This window comes from Sarcophilus harrisii, chromosome 2 (genome assembly GCF_902635505.1).
Source record: "Sarcophilus harrisii chromosome 2, mSarHar1.11, whole genome shotgun sequence".
Lineage (NCBI taxonomy): Eukaryota > Metazoa > Chordata > Mammalia > Dasyuromorphia > Dasyuridae > Sarcophilus > Sarcophilus harrisii.
Genome location: NC_045427.1, coordinates 499,604,326 through 499,627,771, shown reverse-complemented (window position 1 = coordinate 499,627,771; position 23,446 = coordinate 499,604,326). Strand labels below are relative to the sequence as shown.

The following is a 23,446-nucleotide window of genomic DNA, read 5'->3' as shown; positions in this document are numbered from 1 at the left end:
CACAGATAGTGTCTGAAGTTAGATTTGAACTCAGGAAGATGAGTCCTCCTAATTTCAGGCCCTGTGCTTTATCTACTGTGCCACCTGTCTCCTTATTAACTGAAATAACTAAGTATATTTAACTTGAAGAAGAGAAGATTTGTGGAGTCTAGGATTCATATTTTCAAATGTTTGAAGGGTTATCATACAAATAAAAGGATTAGATTTGTTTTGTTTGGTCTTTAACAAGTCAAATTTCCTGATCCTCAGTTTCTCCATCTGTAAAGTGAGAAGATTGGATTAGATGACCTCTGAGGTCTTTTCCATCTTTATGATCTTACGATCAAGGAGGCATATTTCAGTTCAACACAAGAAAAATTATTTAACTATTAATGTTTCATAAAGTGGAATGGTTGAATAGGAGGAGTAGTGAGTACTCTGACACAAGAATCTTCAAGTAAATGATGACTAATCATTTGTTCAAGATGTTGTTGATGGAATTAATGCTTTACAGTGTTTCTACTGGGCTTATTCTGGAGAGCAATTTGGAACTATGCTCAAAAAGTTATCAAACTGTGCATATCCTTTGATCCAGCAGTGTTTCTACTGGGCTTATATCCCAAAGAGATCATAAAGAAGGGAAAGGGACCTGTATGTGCAAGAATGTTTGTGGCAGCCTTTTTTGTAGTGGCCAGAAACTGGAAACTGAGTGGATGCCCATCAATTGGAGAATGGCTGAATAAGTTGCGGTATATGAATGTTAAGGAATATTATTGTTCTGTAAGAAATGACCAGCAGGAAGATTTCAGAAAAGCCTGGAGAGACTTATATGGAGTGATGCCAAGTGAAATGAGCAGAACCAGGAAATCATTATGCATGACAACAAGAAGGTGATATAATGGTCAATTCCAATGGATGAGGGCTGTGGGAACTGAGTGTGATTTACAATACAGCATTTTCACTCTTTTTGTTGTTGTTTGCTTGCATTTTATTTTCTTTCTCATTTTTCCCAGTTTGATTTGATTTTTCTTGTGCAGCAAGATAATTGTATAAATATGTATGTATATATTGGATTTAACATATATATTTTACCATGTTTAACATATATTGGAATACTTGTCATCTAGGGGAGGGGCTGGAGGAAAGGGAGGAAAATTGGAACACAAAATTATGCAAGAGTTAATGTAGCAGAATTATTCATGCATATGTTTTGCATGTTTTAGATATGTATTGGCATAGATGTATTATATCATCAAAAGGGACTTTAGAGATCAATTAGGAAAAAAAATGTGAGGCCCAGAAAATAAAAACCATGTAACAAAATAAAATACCCTTCCTACTCAGATGTTTAATGATTCTACCATTTTCTCTCTTTATCCCTCACCTAGAAGAATGTGGATTTTCAACATGAAAAACCTTAATGTACCAGAGAATATACCATTGAGTTAACCTTAGACATTTATTTAACCATATAGATGTCACAAGCCTCCCTTCATTTCCTCAGTGATGATTATAGATGTATGAGCCACAGGTAGTTGTTTTGTTTTGTTTCTATTGAACTTGAATAAACATGAAAATGAAGGCAGAGGGTTCATGCAAGTGCATATTCAAAGGTTCCTTTATCAAACTCTTCCACTTCATCTTCCCAAGTGGAAGAAGGCATACTACTATAGGGGTCCAGCAGAATTTTAAAGCATCTGATAATAAGAAGGCCCAAAAAAATGCACAGAATCCCCACAAATGCAAAGCCTGTTTTTTGTTCCAATGTCAATGAGAAAGCTGAAACTTTGTTGACACTCATGCTGGCTGGTCCGTTGCTATGGTGGATACTACTCATCATTTGCTACCACATTGTTGGAATTCTTCAGGATTCCTGCTTTGGTCATGTCTTGGTCTACATACAAGAAAAATAGTAAGTTTAGTTACAATCATATATATACTCTGTGATGTAGTCATTAAAATAGGAAACTAAAAAAACAAAGAAAGAAAGAAAAAGAAGAAAGCTTCCTATCTTTAAACACTTTTGGCACTTTAAAAACTTTATACACAAAGATTGATATTGATCAGAAATCTTATCAAATATATTCTCATATTAGAATTAGACTATTTTGTCTAATGACACAACAGAATAGACTATAATATGCTATAATACAATATATGATATAAAATGATATATGATATTATCTACACAATGCTATATATGATATGATATAGAGTGACTGTTTGGTCATTTTGATTGAATTTTGTCAAAGTGGTCAATTTAATTAAGGTTTACCTACTTTATGTATTCACATGTTTTATTTCTTTATCTATACATTCATTCATTTGTTCATTTGTTTATTGCCCCTGGAGCTACCACTATATAAAGCTAAAACAGCTAATTAATTAGATAGGAAAAAAATCATTAAATTGGTTAAACTAGTTTTTTGACATTAGGATGACTAAAATATTCATTATGTTAAATGAACATTTTGCCTTAATCAATAATTGCCTTAAATCAATCAACTAACAAGTTTGTCTACTCTGTACTGGGCACTTTGGGTTAAAAGCTTAAAAAGTGAAAGTCTGCCCTCAAGGAGCTTATATTCTAAAGAGAGAGATTTCATGTACATGTAAAATTATGTATACAGTAAGTAAATACAGAATGTAAACTAATTTGGGAGAAGAGGCCCTATCTGTTGGGGAATCTGGGAAAGCTTCACAAAGGAGATGGCATGACAGTTAAGTTTAGAAGAAAACTAGGGATTTTAAGTGGTGGAAATGAAGTTGTGTTTTAGGTATAAGGGGAGAGTCAGCACAATAACATGAAGACAGAAAATGGAAAGCCATGTGAAGAAGAGAAAGGTCAGTTTGTCTGAACTATACAGTATGTGAAAGGAAAAAAATGTATATTAAGCCTGGAGAGGCAGATTGGAGCCAGGTTGTAAAGCGTTTAAAATGTCAAACAAAAGAGTTTGTATTTTATCTTCGAGATAATATGGATTCAGTGGAGTTGAGTATATTTTTCAGAGCATAGGAATGACAGTGGTCAGACTTATGCTTTAGAAATGTCACTTGCCCCATGTGTGTGTGATCTTTCATTTGAATGTGACCTTCCTGACAGCCCAGGCTGTGTATCTGCCTTTCTTTTTATTCCAGCATTTAGCAGTTTATGGCACTTAGCATGTAGTTAATAAATATTTGCTGACTGATTGATAGAAGGGTAGATAGGAGAACATAGTCATTTGAGGCAGCTAGATTAATTAACCTGAACTGGAGTGTTGGCTGGGGATGCAGAGAGAAGAGAAAAGATAAAAAAAAATGTGGAAGTAGAATTAATTTGGGGACTGATTGGCTATGTGAAGTGAGGGAAAGTGAGGAATCAAGGATGACTCTGAGACTGTAAATCTGGGGTGGTTGAAAGGATATTTGTACCCTTGGCAAAAAAGTTGGGCAAGGAGTATGTTTTGGGGAAAAGACAATGAGTTCTGTTTTGGACATGTTGCGTTTGAGATGCATCGAGTTCTAAATGTCCAACAGACATTTAGACAGGTAATACAGGAATGGAGTTTAGAAAAGAGATTAGAGAGAGATATGTAGATCTGGAGTTATCTTATAGAGAGTCCATAGAAGCTAATGAGATTAGAGAGGAGAGGAAGAAGACACAGAGACCGAGACAGAGAGAGACATACAAAAAGAAGCAGAGGGAAACACAGAGAAAATATTTTTATACTTTCTATAAACTCTGTTGCTGTGCTGATGAACATCTTAACTGGACTTTTTTGACTGAATTGGCTAAATGGAACAATTGTTTTGGCTTCATGCTGACACAATCACAGAAAGTTAAGCAAATTGCACAGATTTGTTTGTTATAAGGGATGGTGAAATCTGCTTGCTGCTGTTCTCATACTTAATCCACTAGACTGCAGTGTTCCCTTAGACAAAATCAACACCACTGAAATAGTCAATTTATTTGGTGATAACAGAATATGAACCACAAACCTTTTATTAAAGGTTTCTTTCTCTGGATTTCTTCTCTGAATGAGAATGCAAGCTCATTTATATTTCAGCCCCAAATTGGCCTATATTAGAACCAAGTAGAGTGGTTTTCTCTTGAACTCCTCAGGAAGCTACAAATTATAGTAGTTACTCAGTACCTTGGAAGGAAAGTAAACTGAACTTTCAACTATGTAATTTGTGATGAAAGAATTTTGGTTTTAAAAAAGCCAAATAGTCTTAATAATCAGCAAATAGGGGAAATAAAATCAGTTCAAATAAGAGTAACATGAAAACTCATTTATACCTTAGACTAAGAACCAACCTTAAAAATAAATATTAAAAAGCATACCACTCCATCCAGATTTTTAATGAGCTTGTTATTTTTTATGATAATATACTGTTAATAAAGGAATTAAATCAGTATTTTTTCCACTACCCTGGAGTATATTTGTACTCAACTTGGGTGAGTAGGTAAATGGCTATTTCATCACTGTTCATGACCATTAAAACTCACTATTTTGCTTCTAAACAAACATACAAAGAATGAAAAGAGAGGAATACAACCAAGGTCAAGTACAAAAAATTAATAGATGGCACCATGGATAGAGCACCAGCCCTAGAGTCAGAAGAACCTGAGTTCGAATTCGAACTCAGACTAGCTATGTGAGCTCTGGCAAGTCACTTAACTCCAACTGCCTCACCAAAAAGTAAAAATAAATAAATAAAAAAGAATGGTGAGGCAGCATGGCCTAGCAGCTTAGAGTTCTAGGTATGCAGTCAGGAAAACACAAGTTCAAATCCCAGCTTTGACATGTTATGTAACTACAGGCAAGTCACCTAATCTTTGTAGGACAAGTTTTCTCATCTGTATATTGGGGACCATGGACAGTATCTATCCCATAGAACTTTTAGGAAACTTAAATAAGATAACCTATGTAATACATTATATAATTTTCAGAGATCATTAATGGCTGTACTGCTTAAAACTTAAGTAAGCATAGATTGGGGGAAAAAAATCTGAAAACAACTAAGATGGCTTTTAAAGCTACACTAGAATGTGATTCATCATTTCCTGACTCTGGACATTTTCACTGGCTACCCCTAACCCCCATTACCTCAATTCTCTTGCTACATATCTATATGACCTTGCTTCCCTGTCCTACTCTGAGCCCCAGCTAAAATCTCATCTTCTAGAAGAGCCTTTTTCTGATCCTCCTTGATGCTCTGATTTCTCTTGGTTACATCTTGTTTGTAAGTAGTTGTTTATACATTATGCTTCCTTAGACTGTGAGTTTCTTGAGAGCAAGAGTGATTTTGTTTTGATTTCACTTTCTTTATATACCCAGATGTTAGCACAGTGCCTGGAATAGAAGATGCTTAATGCTTGATGATTGACTGACTGACTGACTGGTTTGCAATATCTCCAGTGTTCTGTACTTGATCAACTTTTCTGATGATGTGCTTACTGAACTTGCTTGGGCTTAAAGACTCCTCTCTTAGTTCCTAAAACTCCTGTCATCTCTTCCTGAAGTTATGCCTCTCTTTTTTAATCCACCCAATTTACTAGCTTATCCTAGATCACCATGGACCATTTCTCTATTATCCCAAGGCTAAATGAAATACATCTCCAAGAGTTGAAGTACTTGCAAAAGTAACATCAGAGTAAAGTCATGGAGAATTACATGATGACCCAAATAGTAATAGGTGAATGGTATTCTGATATTTCAATATTTAAAAAGTGAAAAAAAATCTTAGAAGTTGTTATTTTATAAACTTAACATTGATATCTAGCTAAATTCTAGGGCATATTCTTGAAAGAATAGTTTGTTAGAATTTAGGAAGAAGTATATTATATACCAAGAGTAAACATCACCCTAAATGCAATGTATCGAAGTTCTAGGACTCTCAGACCCTATTATGGCAAGTTAACCTACTTGGTTCTCTAATAAAACAAAGTTTTCTTTTTTGATAGTTTGATAAATCAATTAAATGTCATATGGCATATATTGATTTGAGCAAAAATATTTAACCAAGGTTTTTTATGATATCCAGGTACTGTGAAATACAAATTAAATAATACCACTTTTATGTGGGTTGGTTGAACAGTTTTAAGAGAAGAATGTTAGTTAATGACTAGATATAAACTGTCTATCTCTGGTGGAGTACCACAAGATTCTGGCTTTGGGTCTGAGTTGCTCAACATTTTTATTAATCATATAGATGAAGACATAAAGACATTATTTTCAAAGATAAGCTGATATCAAATAACAAAATCAAGATCAAAACTATCTTGATAAACTTAGAACAATAAGCCTAAACTAACAACATAAATTTTAACAGCCTATATATAAGCCTTAGTTCATTTGGAGAAAAAATTATCTAATAATAAGCTTTTTTAAGTCAACATAATTTATAATGGAAATATCTAATTCATAGGAAATGATATTTGCACTATTTGTTGACTTAGACCATATTTAGAATATATAACGTTCATATCTAAGAACCACATTTTAAGAGTGAGATTGACAAACTAGAGTACATTCAGAAGCAAGTAACCAGGATGGTGAGGAATTTGGAAATCCCATCATTTAGAGGGAAAAAAATGAAAGAACTTGAGATGTTTGGCTTAGAAAGCAGAAGAATAACAGAAGACAGGAGAATTGTTTTTAAATATTTGGAAGTCTATGTTTTGGAAGTAGAAATAAATTTACCCTGTGTAACTGTAGACAGCAAGAGATTTATTTAAATCAAGAATCAAGTGAAGAAAGGATAGCATCATATGTTAATTATGGAGGATTTCAACTATCCAAATATCTGATTTTTTGGGGTTCAGTCACATCCAGCTCTTCATAACCCCACTTGGGGTTTTCTTGGCAAAGATACTAGAGTGATTTGCCATTTCCTTTTCTAGCTCATTTTATAGATGAAGAAGCTAAGGCAAACAAGGTTAAGTGATTTGATCAAAATCATATAGCTAGTAAGTATCCCAGACATGAACCCAGAGTATCTTTAGGTCCAACATTTTATTCACTGGACCACCTAATTGCCCTCCATACTAGGTAATTATTTCTTAATTTGCCTTAATGATCACTCCATCCTTCAAAAGGTAAAAGAACTGAGAAGAACTTTTACTTCAATAACAAGTAGTAACTGATTTCTCTGGTAAAATATGGGAATCAACTTGCCATCTAGGGGAGGGGGTAGAGGAAAGGAGGGGAAAATTTGGAACACAAGGTTTTCTAAGGGTCAATGCTGAAAAATTATCCTTGCATATGTTTGAAAATAAAAAGCTTTAATAAAAAATAAAACAAAACAAAACAAATATGGGAATCATATTATGTTAGAATCTGTGAGAGAGAAAAGGAAAGTTGAATATGGACTGACATCTGCCCATGGATTTTGAGAGAACAGATAACAAAAGCTTCAGAAAAATAATAGATATAAAATGATACTTTAAGAGGAAAGTTAGTCCAGGAAGGTTAGAAAGCTCTCAAGAATGAATAACAGAAGACATAAAGAGAAATGATTCCCATAAGAAAGAAAAGGGGAGTTGTCTTAAAAGATTAATGCAGATCCCATAGAAACTCATCAATCATCTTAGATTTTTTAAAATGTTCAGAAAATGGCATAAAGCAAAAGCAAGTAACAGAAGATGAATTTTAAAATGGTCGTGTAAGAACAGCATCAAAAGTAACTAAAAATGAGTTGAGATTAGTAATTGAAGATAAAGACGAGTTTTAAAAATTATATTCAAGAAAAGAGAAGGATCTAAAAAGAAATAGGCCTGCTGCTCAAGTAGATGAGATAGATGATAATAGACAATAGTAGAAATGTCAGAGCCATTGAAATCTTATTTTACTTACATTTTCTATGCCAGGAAGAATGATCTTTGGGATGGAAAGAATTGAAAAAAAAAATTTAATAAGTGTCATAACAAGATAAATAGGGAGATAATAAGACAGCATTTAACTATCCTTGATGAGGTTAAGTTACCAGGCCGAACCAGATGAACTATATTCTGGGACAAAAAAGTTTCTAATTAATATTTGCGGAGCAGTTTAATATTTGCAAAGCACTTTGACTGCTAAGCCAATTTCAAGGATCTTTGAAAAACCATCAAGAGTCTCTGAAGTCCTGGAAAAGGTTTAACTTGTCCTGCTTACAAAAAAAGGAGGCAGAAAAGATAGTCTATAACTACAGACTAATGACCTTGACTTCAATTCCTGTCAAAATTCTAGAATGGATTATCAAGGAGATAGTTAACAACTAAAAAAGAAGCAATGATTTCAAAGAGCCAGAATAGTTTCATTAAGTTCATGGCAGCCTAAGTTCATTGTCTTTTTTGACACGTTTACTGAGTGAATTGATCAGAGGAATGCTGTAGATCTAGTTTACCACTAGTTCAGCAAAGAATTAAAATGTCTGATGATAGAGAAAGGAAAGAGCATTTATTAAGGGACCTACTATGTACCAGGCAGGGAACTAGATGGCTCAGTGGATAGGGTACCAGACCTGAAGTCAGAAAGACATATTCTTGAATTCAAATATGGAATAAGATACTTACTAGCTATGATGCTGGTCAAGTTAATTCACCTTGTTTGCCTCAGTTTCCTCAACTGAAAAATGAACTGGAGAAGGAAATAGCAAAGAACTCCAATATCCTTGCTAAGAATACCTCAAAGATTTTAGGAGCATATTATGGCCCACAGTGCTGCAAAGAGTTAGACATGACTGAATGAATGAACAACAATAACAGTCATTTGTTTTTAAGATTTGAGTGTTTTAAGACTTCAAGCTTGATATAGATCAATAATGTCACAAATGACACTATTGTTTTGCATCATGGCTATAAGAAGGAGGGAGCTCAAAACTAAGGAGGTAAAAATCTGACCTCTGACCTAGTTAGATGACATCTAGAGTATTATGTTCAGTTCTAGGTAGTATATTTTTGGAGGGACATTTATAAATCTGGAACAGGTCCAGAGGAAGGCAACCAGAATAGTAAAGAGCTTCTGGATCAGAGCAAATTTAGAGCAATTGGAGGGAGAGGAGGTGTTTAGCTTAGAGAAGAATTAGGGGGGACTTACAGGGCAATATTGTTTATGTTAAGTGGAAGTTCCAAAGAGGAACATTTCCATAATATTTAGAGCTATCTAAAAGCAGAATGAGGCTAATTTTGGAGCTGGTAAGTTCGTCCTTCCTGAAGATCTTCAAGTAAAAGTTGGATAAACATATATTGTAGAAGAGATTCTTGTGCAGGTAACAATTGACTAGCTAGCCTTTGGAGGTCTCATCCAACAAAAAATCTGTGCTTCTGTGAACTAGGACTATGGATAGAGGTTATCAAGAAACAGATTGGAATTCAATATAAGAAAGAAAAACCATTGCAACAATATAAAAGGTTTTGTCAGGAATCTGTCAGGAATGTTGTAGAAGGAATTCTCATTAGGGAATTGGAGCTAGAAGCATGACTTTCAATGTCCCTTCTAACTCTAACTTCTGTTATTCTATTTGTCATTCATTTTTATCGTCAACTAGGTGAAATATTTTGTGATATTTGTGGAAATTATGAAATGGTTGGTAATGAAATACCAATTGTGGCAATTATGAAATGGTTATGAAACTGCTGACATCCTCTCAGGATGTTATAAGTCTGATTCATCTCCTTGATGCTTATGATTGACAGAGAATGACTCTCTGTTCTATATGTGTGCCCTAAAGTCATACATACAACTTTAAAAACATGGATGGAAAAAGGATCTTAAAGGTCATCTCGTCAAATTTTTTCATTTTTATGTGAGGAAACCAAAACCAGGGAAGTTAAATGATTTGTCCAAAATTGTACATCTACTTGGCAGTAAAGCTAGTTTAAAAACTCTCTCTTCTAAGTCCCAATCTTTCATACTTTGTTCTTTGACCTCCATAACACTCTCTATATACTCCTTCTGGCAGTACCTGTTTGTAGATGGCCTCTGAAGTAGACATGGGCTTGTCAGAAGGGGAAAAGATAGCTCTGTAGAACATATCTATATGACTTTACTTCTCATTCAAACACTTAACTTCTCTGCTTCTGCTGGGAGCTACTGGGAAAAAGAGTGAATAAGAATTTATTTATATTCACTATGTGCCAGATACTGTACTGTTTTGTTTTGTTTTGTTTTGCAAATATTATCTCATTTGATCCTCACAACTACCCTGAGAGGCAGGTACTATTATCATTCCCATTTTGCAGTAAGGCAAACTGAGGAATCTGAGAGTACAACTTAATTTTACAGATAAAGGAAATAAGACCCTGAATATTTAATTGACTTGTCTAAGATCATACAGCTATAGATTAAATAGAAGTTCATATGATAGAGTAATTTCCCCCCTCTATTTTACTAGTTATAGCCAGGGAACCATAGCAAAAAAAAATATGTTGGCAAACATGGTTTTTTAATTTAAAAAAAGACCAAAGTCCTATAGACAAGAACAAATCCTCTCAGGGAGAATTGGAACAGTAGTTATGGTCAAAAAGTGAACTAGTTATAATTAACAAAATAGAAGTGGCAGGCATTAATTGGCTTTAACAAGTTGTATTTTTATCTTCAAAGCCACATAATGAACTGAAAGGTTCAGAGAATACAGTCATATCATCTTAATGATTTCTTGGTTATAATAAAACATTTGATTCAAATAAGCAAAATGCAGCCTTAAAGCTTTTTCCTCTAACAAGATATTACCCATATACATGTAAAGTCCTTTTTTGTGTCATCAGTTAAGTTCATGATACTTGGATTGTGGGTGAACTGTTATATTCGCCTTCTAGATACAAAAAGAAAGAACACATGAGACAGAATTTCAGCCTGGCCATTCTGGACTATAAAACCAATCAAAAGAGGCTATTGCCATTCTTTTGATATGAGAACTCAGAGAAGCAGGGTTTCTCCATGTTGGGAGATATGGGAAAGCACATGCAAGCTCCAAACCCTCTTACATATATATTAAAGAACAAATAAGACTCCTTAATAGATGCAGCAGAGATAAGTTTATTCAGTCCCCTGATTATCACTGTCAAGCAAGGAATGGTAGATGCATACTCACCAAAGGTATCTGTCACTGTCATAAAAGATGTCAGCATCAGAATCCAGTGAAAGAAATATTCCCTATTGATTGTAAGGTCTTTTAGATGATTCTGTTTGCTGAATGTGTGGCATTGAACTGATAGTATCAAGCCCAGAAATATGGTAGAACTTCTTAAACAAGTTTCACAAATACACACAAAAGATATTGGCCTAATAACCCATATGAGAAAAATGAACTGGACAAAGAAAGCTTTTTATCTGTATGAAAATACGTAGTTCCCTGGGCAGTCTTCTGCTCTCATTTTATTAGGAAGTGGTCCTCTTTTTATGGATATTGTAAGGGGTCAACGAGTTAGAACCAAAATTAATTGGGAAGAAGAAAGTAGATTGGATTGTGTTTGAAAAACTGTATAATAGAGATCATGAAAAAGAGAAAAGGACCCACATGTGCAAAAATGTTTGTGGCAGCCCTTTTTGTAGTGCCAAAGAACTGGAAACTGAGTGGATGCCCATCAATTGGAGAATGGCTGAATAAATTGTAGTATATAACTGTTATAGAATATTATTGCTCTATAAGAAATGATCAACAGAATGATTTCAAAAAATCTTGGAGAGATTTACATGAACTGATTCTGAGTGAAGTGAGCAGAACTAGGACATTATTGTAGATAGAAACAACAAGATTATGAGATGATCAGTTCTGATGGATGTGGCTCTTTCCAATAGCAAGATGATTCAGGTCAGTTCCAAAGGTCTTGTGATGAAGAGAGCCATCTGCACCCAGAGAGAGAGAACTGTGCAGACTGAATGTGAATCACAACATAGTATTTTCACTTTTTTGTTGTTGTTGTTTGCTTGCATTTTGTTTTCTTTCTCATTTTTTCTTTTTGATCTGATTTTTTCTTGGACAGCATGATAATTGTGGAAATATGTATAGAAGAATTCCATATGTTAAAAAAAAATGAAAAATTCTATAATGCTCTCAATAATCCCAAACTACTCCTACTTAAAACAAAACCTCATCTTTTGAATACTTACATTCTTTCAATTGATACTATATGACATAAAATTATGGAATACCAGAATCTCTGGGAGAAATTAAAATTTTAAGTGAGTCAAAGAATTGGAATAAAAGGATGTTGCATATTATCGATAGTGAATATAAGAAGTGGCATAACAGATAATGTCTAGGAAATTTTTTTTATTAGAAAAGAAGGCACATTCTCCAATTGATAAATGGTTAAAGGATAAAAGTTAAAGGATAAGACAGTTTTCAGATGAAGAAATTTAAATTACTTCTAGCCATATGAAAAGGTGCTCTAAATCAATATTGATCAGAGAAATACAATTTAAGAAAATTCTGAGGTATGACTATACATCTTTCAGATTGACTAAGATGACAAGAAAAGATGGTGACAAATGTTGGAGGTGATGTGGAAAAACTAGGACATTAATACATTGTTGGGGGAGTTGTGAACTGATCCAACCATTCTGGAGCACAATTTGGAACTATACTCAAAGAGGTATCACACTGTGCATACCCTTTGATCCAGCAGTGTCTCTTACTGGGCCTATATCCCAAAGAGATCATAAAGGAAGGAAAGGGACCCACATGTGTGAAAATGTTTGTAGTAGACCTTTTTGTAGCGGCAAGAAACTGGAAACTGAATGGATGCCCATCAGTTAGAGAATGACTGAATAAATTATAGTATATGAATGTTGTTCTATTATTGTTGTTCTATAAGAAATGATCAGAAGGATGATTTCAGAGAGGCTTGGAGAGATTTACATGAACTGATGCTAAGTGAAATGAGCAAAACTGGGAAATCATTGTAGATGGCAACAAGAAGATTCTATGATCATCAATTCTGATGAACATGTCTCTTTTCAACAAAAAGATGATTCAGGACAATTCCAATGATCTTGTGATGAAGAGAGACATCTACACCCAGAGAGAACACTATGGGGACTGAGTGTAGATCACAACATAGCAATTTCACTCTTTTTGTTGTTGTTTGCTTAAATTTTATTTTCTTTCTCATTTTTTCCTTTTTGATCTGACTTTTCTTGTGCAGCTAAGTATGTATGTGTATGTATATATCTATATATATCTATATATATATTGGATTTAACATATATGTATATGACATTTAACATATATTGGATTATTTGCCATCTAGGGGAGGGGGTTGGAGGAAGGTAGGGAAAAATTGGAACACAAGGTTTTATAAGGGTCAATGTTGAAAACTACCAATATGTTTTGAAAATAAAAAGCTTTAACAAAAAAAGAAAAGGAAGTAAAAGTCATATATTGAACTGGGATATGAAGTAAACTCTAAGTTCTGCACATAAAGTTCAAAATTTAAAGGAATGATTTTATTGGGGTGAATTTGCATGAAGATATATGAGAGAGATAGACAAAAGTCATACAAGTTGAGAAGATATATATTGTGATTTGCAGAGAAAAGTACTGCATTCGTAAGACCATGGAGAGTAAATTGACTTGTTTGACTGAAGTAGAGTAGAAAAACAGGGATATAATTGAAAAGGTAGTTTTGAATCAGTCTGTGATTGGAAACTTGGAAACTGACAAATGCTACAAATCAGAGCTTGATTTGTTTTGTTAACTGCATAGATGAGATGGTCAGATACCATGGAACATCAAGGAGAATTGAAGAGAGAAAAGTCACCAGATTTAGCAATTAAGAGATGATTAGTGACTTCAGATCATAGAAAGAAGAGTAGCATTTCAAGAAGTTAAGAAATAGATGCATTTCCAACAAATAGATCACAAATTTCAGAAGATTGATAGTTATTTATTAATTTTGGAGGGTGGACCAGACTTGTGATTTCATTACCACAGTGTAAACTTCAGCCAGTTCAGATCAGTCACCTGAACAGCAACTGATAGATATTCTCAAAGGGACACTGACAGTTTAAGTGGTTTGCCTCAAAGTCAGGACTTGAATCCTGATTTTATTGCACTGACCTGAATTTCTTGAATTGAGTTGAATCACCATTCACTCACTCTCCCTTCCTTCCCAAAAGATGAGATATGCCTTATTTCTGATCTGTGCTTTCAACCCATTCTCTCTTTCTTCTCCTAGGTCTAGAATATTAATAGTAATAGCTAGCCTTTATAAAATTTAAGGTTTGCAGAGTTTCCCACAAATATTATCTCATTTTATCCTCACTCCACCTTGGGAATTAGGTGCTATTATTATACTAATTTTGCAGACAAAAGAAACTGAGGCAGCCAGAAGTTAAGTGACATGCCTCGTTTCATTCAACTACTGAGGATCAGAAGCTAGGTTTTGAACTCAATGATTAGGTGCTCTAATCACTTTGTCACATGGCTACCTTTACTTCGGTACCTCTTTCTCTTTCATTTATGTTCTTTCTATGCTTCTTCACTGACTCCTCATTTGCTAGAAAACATAATTTTCCACTTTTCTAGCCTTCCTTTTTTCTAAAACTTACTAAAAAGTTATTTATATCTAACGTTTCTATTTTTTGTTTTTTACCATATATTCTTTCTTGGCATTTTGACTTCTAACACCAATTTCTTTATTGAAATTACATTCTCTAATCTAGTTCTAGTTCACAAGTTCTACCAAGAAATTAGTTCCCAGTTCGCATTACCTTTTATTTTTCAGCCCTCATCTTCAACTTCTCTGCAATATTTGACACACCTTCTTCCTAATATATATGCCCCTCTTCCTAAATATATTGTCTCTTCCCTTGATTTTAAAGACAACCTGCTACTTCTCCTGTCTTCCTTACACATCCTTCTCACTCTTCTGAATTTCTTAAGGTGGCAGTTTTCTAAGTCTCAACAGTCTGTTGGCAATTGTGTACTCCCAGTTTTAGTTACTCCCCTCTATGCATAAAACTCCTAAATTTAAATCTTTAATCTGGACCTTGCTTAGGAGCTTCAGAGCAGTATATCCAATTATCCAAAGGACAATTTAACCTATATTTTCTACTTATATTTCAAACTTAATATAACTCAAAACAAAACTCTTTATCTTAAATGTGCTCTTTCTGCTGACAATTATTTCTTCTCTGGAAAAATCGTTCTCTCTGTCACCCATTGTGGCATTCATTGTCAAGAGCACTAGAAATGCAATCTCTGGGATTTAATCTATTAATCCTTAAAATGAAGATTTAATTTCTGTAGTACCTGCATAACAGGGTTATTCCAGATATGTAAATGAGAATGAAAGTAAAAAATACTTTTAAAGTCTTCAAGTACTATATATGTTAATTATTGCAGAGAGTGTGGGGAAGTGACAATAGAGGGTAAATTGATCAGAGGATTCTTGATAACTTTATTTTCCCTTAATTCATTTGATGAAATGAAATGATAGAAAATAAAGGAAGAAAACAGAAACAATAAGGTATTAGTCATAAAGAAAGTATAAAGAAGTATTATAGTTCATGAGGCATGAAAATATTGTTCAAACAAACTTGATGGAATTATAAGGTAGGTAGCCATTAGCTGGTCCAATCCTGAAGTAGCCTTTAAATGCCAGACTCATAAAGATGAATGCTAAAATTTTTTGTATCATGTATCTGAGGGAAAAATAAAATAACTATTATATTTTTTAAAATAAGATGCAAGAAGACTCTTTGAGGAAGCAGAAGACAGCTGGCAGGAGTATATATTCTGGCAGTTGAGAAGAAAGCTGGATATGGAACTCAGAATTATGAATGATAAATTTTAACAATGGGCTCTCTGCGGGGGAAGCACACAACTATATGAACCAACACATTTTTAAGTTTAATCTGAATTACTAACCTTTTCATTATTACTTTCAAATGTCTATAATCTAGGCTCCAGTGTAAACAATCAACAACCCCCACAAAAAATTTAAACCCTAATTTGCAATATTTAATGATTTCAGAGGGTTTGAGCAGAATCCAGTAACCTCTGGACATAGATTTTGAAAGAAAATCTCTCAGTCTTTTAGGAAGGGTTTTTTCTCCTTTTTTTCCCCTCTCCTCATTCCTGCCATCACCAATGACCTTAAAGAGTTAGTTACTTGTCCAGTAGGAGATACTCTGAAAAGAGTAAACTTATCAGCGCACCAGTGGATTAAAGTGCCCAACTGAGATGCCATAATCAGAGGGGAAAATGTAAAAAGAGAAGGGATATTGCAACTCTGCAATATCAGAGCTGTGAGTTGCCTTTACCATATAAAGTTTCCTAAATGTAAGCCTCCCTATTAGTGTTCTCATTCTTCACATGGATATTATATATCTTTGTGGGTGATTATACTTCAAGATTAAGGGAGCAATTCATTATAGTTACTGTTCTTTTAATGCCTTCTCATTCAATACCTTTTCTCTGAGCTAATTGTGTCCTCTGGTCAACTTTTAAAGGTAAATTCAATGGTAGGAATTTATGAGCTATGGAGTAACCTACTAATGGAGCAACCATTCATCTGGAGACCTAATCTGCATAGAGGAAGCCACACTATTATGTTGTAATATAATGTTATGTTATATACTTATGTTAATATTTGTTACATAATATATAAATATAATCTATTATAACCATAATGCTATAAACTATATTATAACATAATATAATGCTAATATATAATATAATGTTATAATTGTTATATTATTTTTGAATCTTACATTTGTCTTTCTTATATTTAACAAATTATCAATCCTTTTGACCTTACTTCTGCAGCATCTATTGTACCATATTCTTTTCTCTATTTCTATTACAATTACCCTAATACAAGCTCTTGTTGCTATACACATGAGCAAGATAAATACTTATTGGTTGGTTGAAATAAAACACTACTTCTTTTCTTTCTTTTTTTAAGACTTCCTTTATTCCTCTTGTTGGCAATTTTCTTTCCCTTTGAATCCCCCATAAAGTTTTGTCACACTTCCCTGATGCATTTATTGTTATATCTGTAACTTTATGTCCCTCTGCTAGACTGTAAGCTTTATAAAAGCAGGGGCCTTATCTTATTTCAATTTTGCATTTTCTTCAGTAGATTCCTAAGTTGAAGTCCTCAATTTAAAGTTTTCCCCAAATATATGCTTAATAAAATTTGCATTTGCTGAAGATTCAAACGGAACTTGTTCCTCTGAGGTTCATGCTAGGTATGAAATTTTCATTTTCAAACAATCAAAAAAAAAAAAAAAGAATTTTTGGGGGGATAAGGGAAAGGATATTTTTCTTTAATAAAAAATTTTCTTAAAGAGAAAAAAACTGAACTCTGTCATGTTAAAAAAAAATAACAGAACAGAAGATGACAAAAAAATAGCACCATGGCCTAAGGTGTTTATAAAAAAATATAGTTGTTACCATAGGCCTTATTTATACCAGCAAAGAAAATATAACCAACACATTCAATTTCTTCTTAGGGGTTATTTTAGGCCTGAAATATCAGACTAAAAAAATCTTCATTTTTTTCCATTTTACTTGATCTGAGGGAAGGCAGCCCCAAGAGGGCAATACTTAGTCTTTTTTAAGAATTTTCTGCTGAATATTTTCATATTGGTCCCTCACTAGTGCTGAAAAGCAACCTGTAATGAATTCATTCACATTAAGACAAATTGAAATGAATCATAATAGATGAAGTTCTGAAAGCCAGTAGAAAGTCTAAAAAAGTCATCTGTCAACTTTTAATGAAGGACATTTCTAGCTTTTTAAATGATTGGTAGAAATGAGAAAGAAATATTTCAGAGTTCTGCATATAAGGCCTAAATCAAAGGGGTTTTCAATTGTACCCCTTGAGCTAGAGACATTGCAAACATTCTGAACTCTTAGCAACTGAGGAATAGAACATGAATCTTCCAAGGATAATGATCTTCAGAATAGCTTTTAAGTATGCAAAACAATAACTTTAGTCAATCTTTCTAAGATGAGAGTTCTAAATATATATATAGATATATACATATAAATCTATTTCAATATAATTAGTTTCTTTTGAAGTCCCATGTATTTTATTTTATCCATTAAAAATATTATTCTGAGGAGTGCATAGATTTCACTAGAAACTTATGGGATCAAAGGAGTCCATGGTACAAAAAAAAGGCTGACACCAAAGATATGTTTAAAGACTAAAATAAAACAAAAATTTAGATTTAAAGAGAATCAAATAAAATATAACTGGAGGGAAAGGGAGAAAATAATATGAAACATTTGTAGGCTATGCTGCTACCCACATAAATAAAATGATGAGTTTTGTTTATTAGCAGTTGTTTTTATTATCTTTAAAATTCAGATTGAAAAACTTTTTTAAAAATATGCTTTAATTATGGTATTTTGACATATCAGTGAAGAGTAAAGTTCCATGTCAACCCATATTCTCAGAAATATATGCCTTTATATGCATAAAAATATATACATATATATTCTAACACTGATTGATTAAATTGAGCAGAATAAAAATAATTGTTCTCTTGGACAACAAGTATAATTGTCATTCAGTGGAATCTGAGAGTTTTGATGAGTCACAGGATTAGGCCCCAGTGGCCCAGTGGTTATCAGGGACCTTTTATTTGACTCAACTGCTAAATAGTAAGTATTATTTTAAAAAAATTAAAGAACTAAATAGAAAAATAAATTGTGTTTTCCTGATGAGTAACATGTATCATCATTCAGTAATTATTTATTAAGCTTGCTGTTTTCAATTTATCTTTCAAGCATAGTTATAGAAGAAAGCTCCTAAACAAAGATCAAATCATCTTTATATCTAATATTTTGATTTTCATGCACAGGTATTTTGTAGATAGTAGTTATTTCTGATGGAAATAAACTTATTAATTATGCTATATTTTAATTCAGTATTCATAAATTGATACAATTTATTCTTTCATCTGCATCACTAATAACACAAAGCATCTGAGATTAGTACTGAAAATAATATATTTTTTTAAAATATTTTAATATATTTTAAAAAATTAAATCATATTTATTTTTTAAAATAAAAAATTACTTTAATCAACAGGTTTTTCTGTAAGTAGATTTCATGCATTATCACTGAAATCAATGAAATTAGGATAGAATCTGATTTTCATGATTGTAATTTAATTTAATATTTTGAATGAGAGAAACACTCTCACCATAAAAATGAGAGAACAGACATTGCATCATTTCATAAAGGAGATATATACAATAACCCAGACTTACAATAAACACCACCGCCACACCAAATGCAAAAATTAGTAAATCCTATAGAAGATAAGAGGCAAATCTTTACTCAAGCCACCTTTACACAGGGCTTGTTTATCAATTATGAGGTATGAGTATGTCAGAATGAAAGGAAAATCTGAAAGTACAAACCCAGGTATCTTCATCTTGATGTGGTATAAAAGTTTCAGGGCTTCCCAGAAACCTAAAATCTCAAGATCTGTTATGATCCACTCAATAAAAGTCCCCAAACTAAGTCCTCAAAGTTTCCTCTTGAGAGAGTCTGGAGGGTGGTCCCTATAGAGCTCTCGTTCCCATTTTTTTCCAAGGTGGTGGAAAACTTGGAAATTCTCAATGTATCTTATAGACAGAAACCCAGACGTTCATTATCATTCTGCTCTGCTTGTCTTTAGCTCGTTCTCTCTCTCTCTCTTTCTTTCTCTCTCTCTCTCTCTCTCTCTCTCTCTCTCTGAAGAAACATGGAAACTTCCTATAAAACATTACGTGAGAAGCATCAGCAAGCTGGCTGCACACACACACACACACGCACACACACACTCACATGCACACACACAATCACACTCACACACACACAAACACCCACCACACCACACACCCAGCAGCAGCAACAGCAGCAGCAGCAACAACAGCAGCAGCATTAGGGCTTCTTCCCCAAGAATCTGGATTCCCTGGGTTTGCAGACCTGTTTGCTTCAGAAAAGTAAGATCTTGAGGACATGGAGGTAGACCCATGCCCTCCCTGTCTATTCATGCAGGGGGTGGGGAGAAAGTTACTTCTCAGGCAGCTATGTCTCACCTTCCATGCTTGTTGCCATGGAGATGAAATCCAGCGAGTTGACTAAAGTGTTTGCAGCTTTCTCTGTATTAGATGATCTGTTTCAGGAACAATGCAAAACGCTTGTCCTATGTACCTGCGTGGAATCGTCGCTGGCCTACATGTGTATGTACTTATCTGTGTGTGTATGTGTATATGTGTGTGGGAGTGGGTAAGAGCTCTTCTCTCTGTCTATTCATGTGGAAATGTATATCTATATGTGTGCGTATTTTTCTCTGTGTGTGTGTACGTATTTGTGTGTGGGTATGCGTATGTCTGGGTCTGTGTCTGGCTGTGTATGGGAGAGAAGAAAGGGGTGGGAACTAAAAAGGGAAAGGAAGTCTGGGCTATATTAGCAACAGGCTTATGTGTCTTTTAACAATTCTCCAGATCTGAAAAAAAAAAAAAAAAAAAAAAAAGCTCATTTCTATTTATATCCAACACCTCAGGTTATCAATTAGGGTTCATCACCACACTGACTTCCTAAAGCAGCAGGGGTCTAACGAATTTATTGCTAAAAATCCCCTCTAGATTTCCTGTTATGTCCCTGGTATTATTATGTGTGCTGAGGCAGTATCTTCCAGTCCAAGTTGTGCTAGTACCTCCTGAGCATTATCAACCAAAGAAGAGATTTAGCTGAGAGTAGAATGCGTCATTTTGACCTTCTCTCAATTTCTACTAAGGACAAAAAAGCTAGGAAGGATGATAGCAAGAAAAGAAGGAAGGAAGGAAGGAGGGAAGGAGAAAGGAGAGGAAAGGAAAGAGAAAGGAAAGGAAACAAAAGACAAGAGAGAGAAAAATAAAGAAGTAAAAGGATAAACAAAAATGCATATTCATTAAAAAAAACAAAACATCTCTCCCAACTGCATAGGACTGGGCGCTGTTAGTGGTGCTGAAACTGTTTGCATAGCGTTTAAGTAGAGGGCAATTTTGTAACTAAGGACAGTATTAAGCTGAAGGATTTAGCTGAAGGACATACATAGAATAATGGGCTTTAAGCTGAAAGGGACCTCAAAAATGATCTAGTCCAATCTTCTTTTGTGTCCTTTTTTACAGGTGAGGAAACTGAGGCCCAGAGAGGTAAAGAGGTTTCCTAAAGTCATGGGCACTTATCAACAAAGTCAGTCAAAATTTGAATCTAGATCTTTTAATTCCAAATCTAGCAGTTTTTCAACTGTTCCTATTTTGCCTCCAATATTATTTCCAGGAAATGGTTTATATTGACTTCCAAATCTTCATTTCTGACATTTTAAAATCTATATTACCTAACAAATTTAATTTGACTATTACTCTGTGCTTTTCTAATTAAGCCACAGTTTTTAGAGAGCACTCTGAAAATCAGGCTTTTGTGAGGTTATCTCCAGGATATAATATGGGGAAAGTTTTTCTTAAGAAAAGATAGAGATCCTATTTTGGAATATACAGACTGGACCTATTTAACTTGTATAGAGAATTCTCAGTAAAGAATCTCTATCAATAAAGATGGATTCCCTTCTCTTTAATTTATAATCTTAGAAAATTGCCTAAAGCAATGAGAGATTATGTGACTTGTCTATGGTAATAGTTAGGAGATCTTAGAAACAGAACTTGAACCCAGGTCTTACCAGCTCAAAAGTTGACTGTATCCATGGCATTATATTGCATATCATAAAATACCTTGCACATTAAGAAATGCTAACATTTCTTTCCCTCTAATATGCTTGAACACCCTTGGGGTTGGTGGTTTCTTCAAAGTCAGTTTCAAGGCTTCCTATATATTTTGATTATGTGAATTTGTGAGTTACAAAGATCTGCAAAATATGTCAAAATATTGGTTTTCTTCTTCTGATCTATTACTAATGTTCAATAGCTAGGAATACATGTTGATATAGCTTTATTGTATTTTCATGCTTCAAAGTTTAATAATTATGCCTAAAATGGAAATACAACTGTCCATTTCTGTTTATAGCTTAATAGATATGATCATAACATTCCCATTATTACTTAAAGAATTGAACAATCAAGATGGGTTTTTAAGACTTGAAGATAAAAAGTAAGGTGATACCAGGTGATTATGTATGTCCATACATGTTTGCTCTTTTCATAAATTTTCAACCTGTTTATGCTATTTTATTTTGAACTTACTATAGCTTTTTACCTGTTGCCCATCATTCTTTTTTTTTTTTAAGACAAACCTAGCCCAGTACAGCCTGTAAACTGAGTCTATTAATTATTAAGTATATATGTGATTGTATTATCCCCTATAAGTTGATTGTCATTGATTGGTGTTTGTCTCCTACATAGTTGGCATCCTTGTTTTATCTTTTGATATTAGTTATGACTTCATATACTTATGTCTGGAACAGAACTGAATGAGAAAAGTGGGGCCTATTGACTTTGGAAATTTTCACTGTTCTTTTAATGACATAAAACTTTCCCTTGAAAAGAGCTTATCTTTTTAACATGAAAATTCTTTTGGTAGTGTTTTATGGTTGTAAGTCATTGAATACTACAATCTCTGGAAAGCCAAAGTTAAGAAATATCCAAAAGGCAACAAAAATGCATAGTAAATATGAGTAGGCTATAATATAAATAAGGAAATTATATAGACGTGTAAAAGATATCTATCTATAGAAAAAGGCAGTCTGGCCATGATGAGTATAGAGCAACTGATGAATAGTCTTTGTGTTCCCTGGTACCATCCAATACCAAGAAAATTCAAAGATACTGGGTGAACTCCTCTGTAGAGAAGTTGTGATTAGGTAAGTGTGGGAATCACAGAATGGGTGGAATGAGTAGACATGAATGGAATCTGTACCATCGGAGAGAATAGCCACTTTGATGAAATCACAGATTTTTCATGTACTGAAGTAATAACTACTTCAGTTTAAAATGATGAAACTACTTAGAAATCTTATTTTTATATTAATGGATAGTACAAATTTTACTCCTTTGAGAAGATTAGATAACACTGCCATTCTAGAGAGTATTTACCTGTATATTGATGAGATATGCCATACAATACAAACTTGCTTCTTAGAAGTGATACAGTATTGTTTTCCTTTTATTGGTCTATACTTGCTTCATTTGAAAAAGTGCTCCTAGTGTCAGCTTTTAATACTATGCCAAAAGAAAGCTCTAACTGAATATAGCTTTTCTTAGGGTAAGGTTCATGGCCTTGGCCTTTTTTCAAGCTAATTGTTGCTATTGTTTTGCCAAATCTACAAAATGGCTTATAATAGAAAAAAAAACAACAAAACCCCACTATGCTAATAACAATCCATATTTATTTAGCATTTTAAAGTTTAAAAAATACTTATTTTACCACCCTTAGATTTGAGGTAGATTAATGCAAGTACTATTATAATCTTTTTAGAGATAAGAAAGCTCAGAGATTTTAAATGACTTGTCCAGGGTCACAGTTAATAAGTATTAGCACTGGGATCCAAAG

General features: G+C 33.7%; 1 protein-coding gene across 2 annotated transcripts; it reads right to left on the bottom strand.

The window, feature by feature from the left end:
• Positions 1-1,107: 1,107 nt before the first annotated feature.
• Positions 1,108-20,363, bottom strand: CTXN2 (cortexin 2). 2 transcript variants are annotated; one of them, XM_031955146.1, is made up of 2 exons: positions 19,999-20,363; positions 1,108-1,873 (listed from the first exon to the last, which is right to left on the bottom strand). In XM_031955146.1, exon 2 carries the CDS (start codon positions 1,817-1,819, stop codon positions 1,571-1,573), a length of 249 nt encoding a protein of 82 aa, XP_031811006.1. In that variant the 5' UTR covers positions 1,820-1,873; positions 19,999-20,363; the 3' UTR covers positions 1,108-1,570. The 2 variants fall into 2 exon arrangements, with proteins under 2 accessions (XP_031811006.1, XP_031811007.1); XM_031955147.1 differs by lacking the exon at positions 19,999-20,363 and adding an exon at positions 19,336-19,666.
• Between the last annotated feature and the right edge of the window lie 3,083 nt (positions 20,364-23,446).

Excerpts from the sequence above, each read along its gene's own strand:
- CTXN2 (XM_031955146.1), bottom strand. The coding sequence starts at position 1,819 with ATGATGAGTAGTATCCACCATAGCAACGGACCAGCCAGCATGAGTGTC.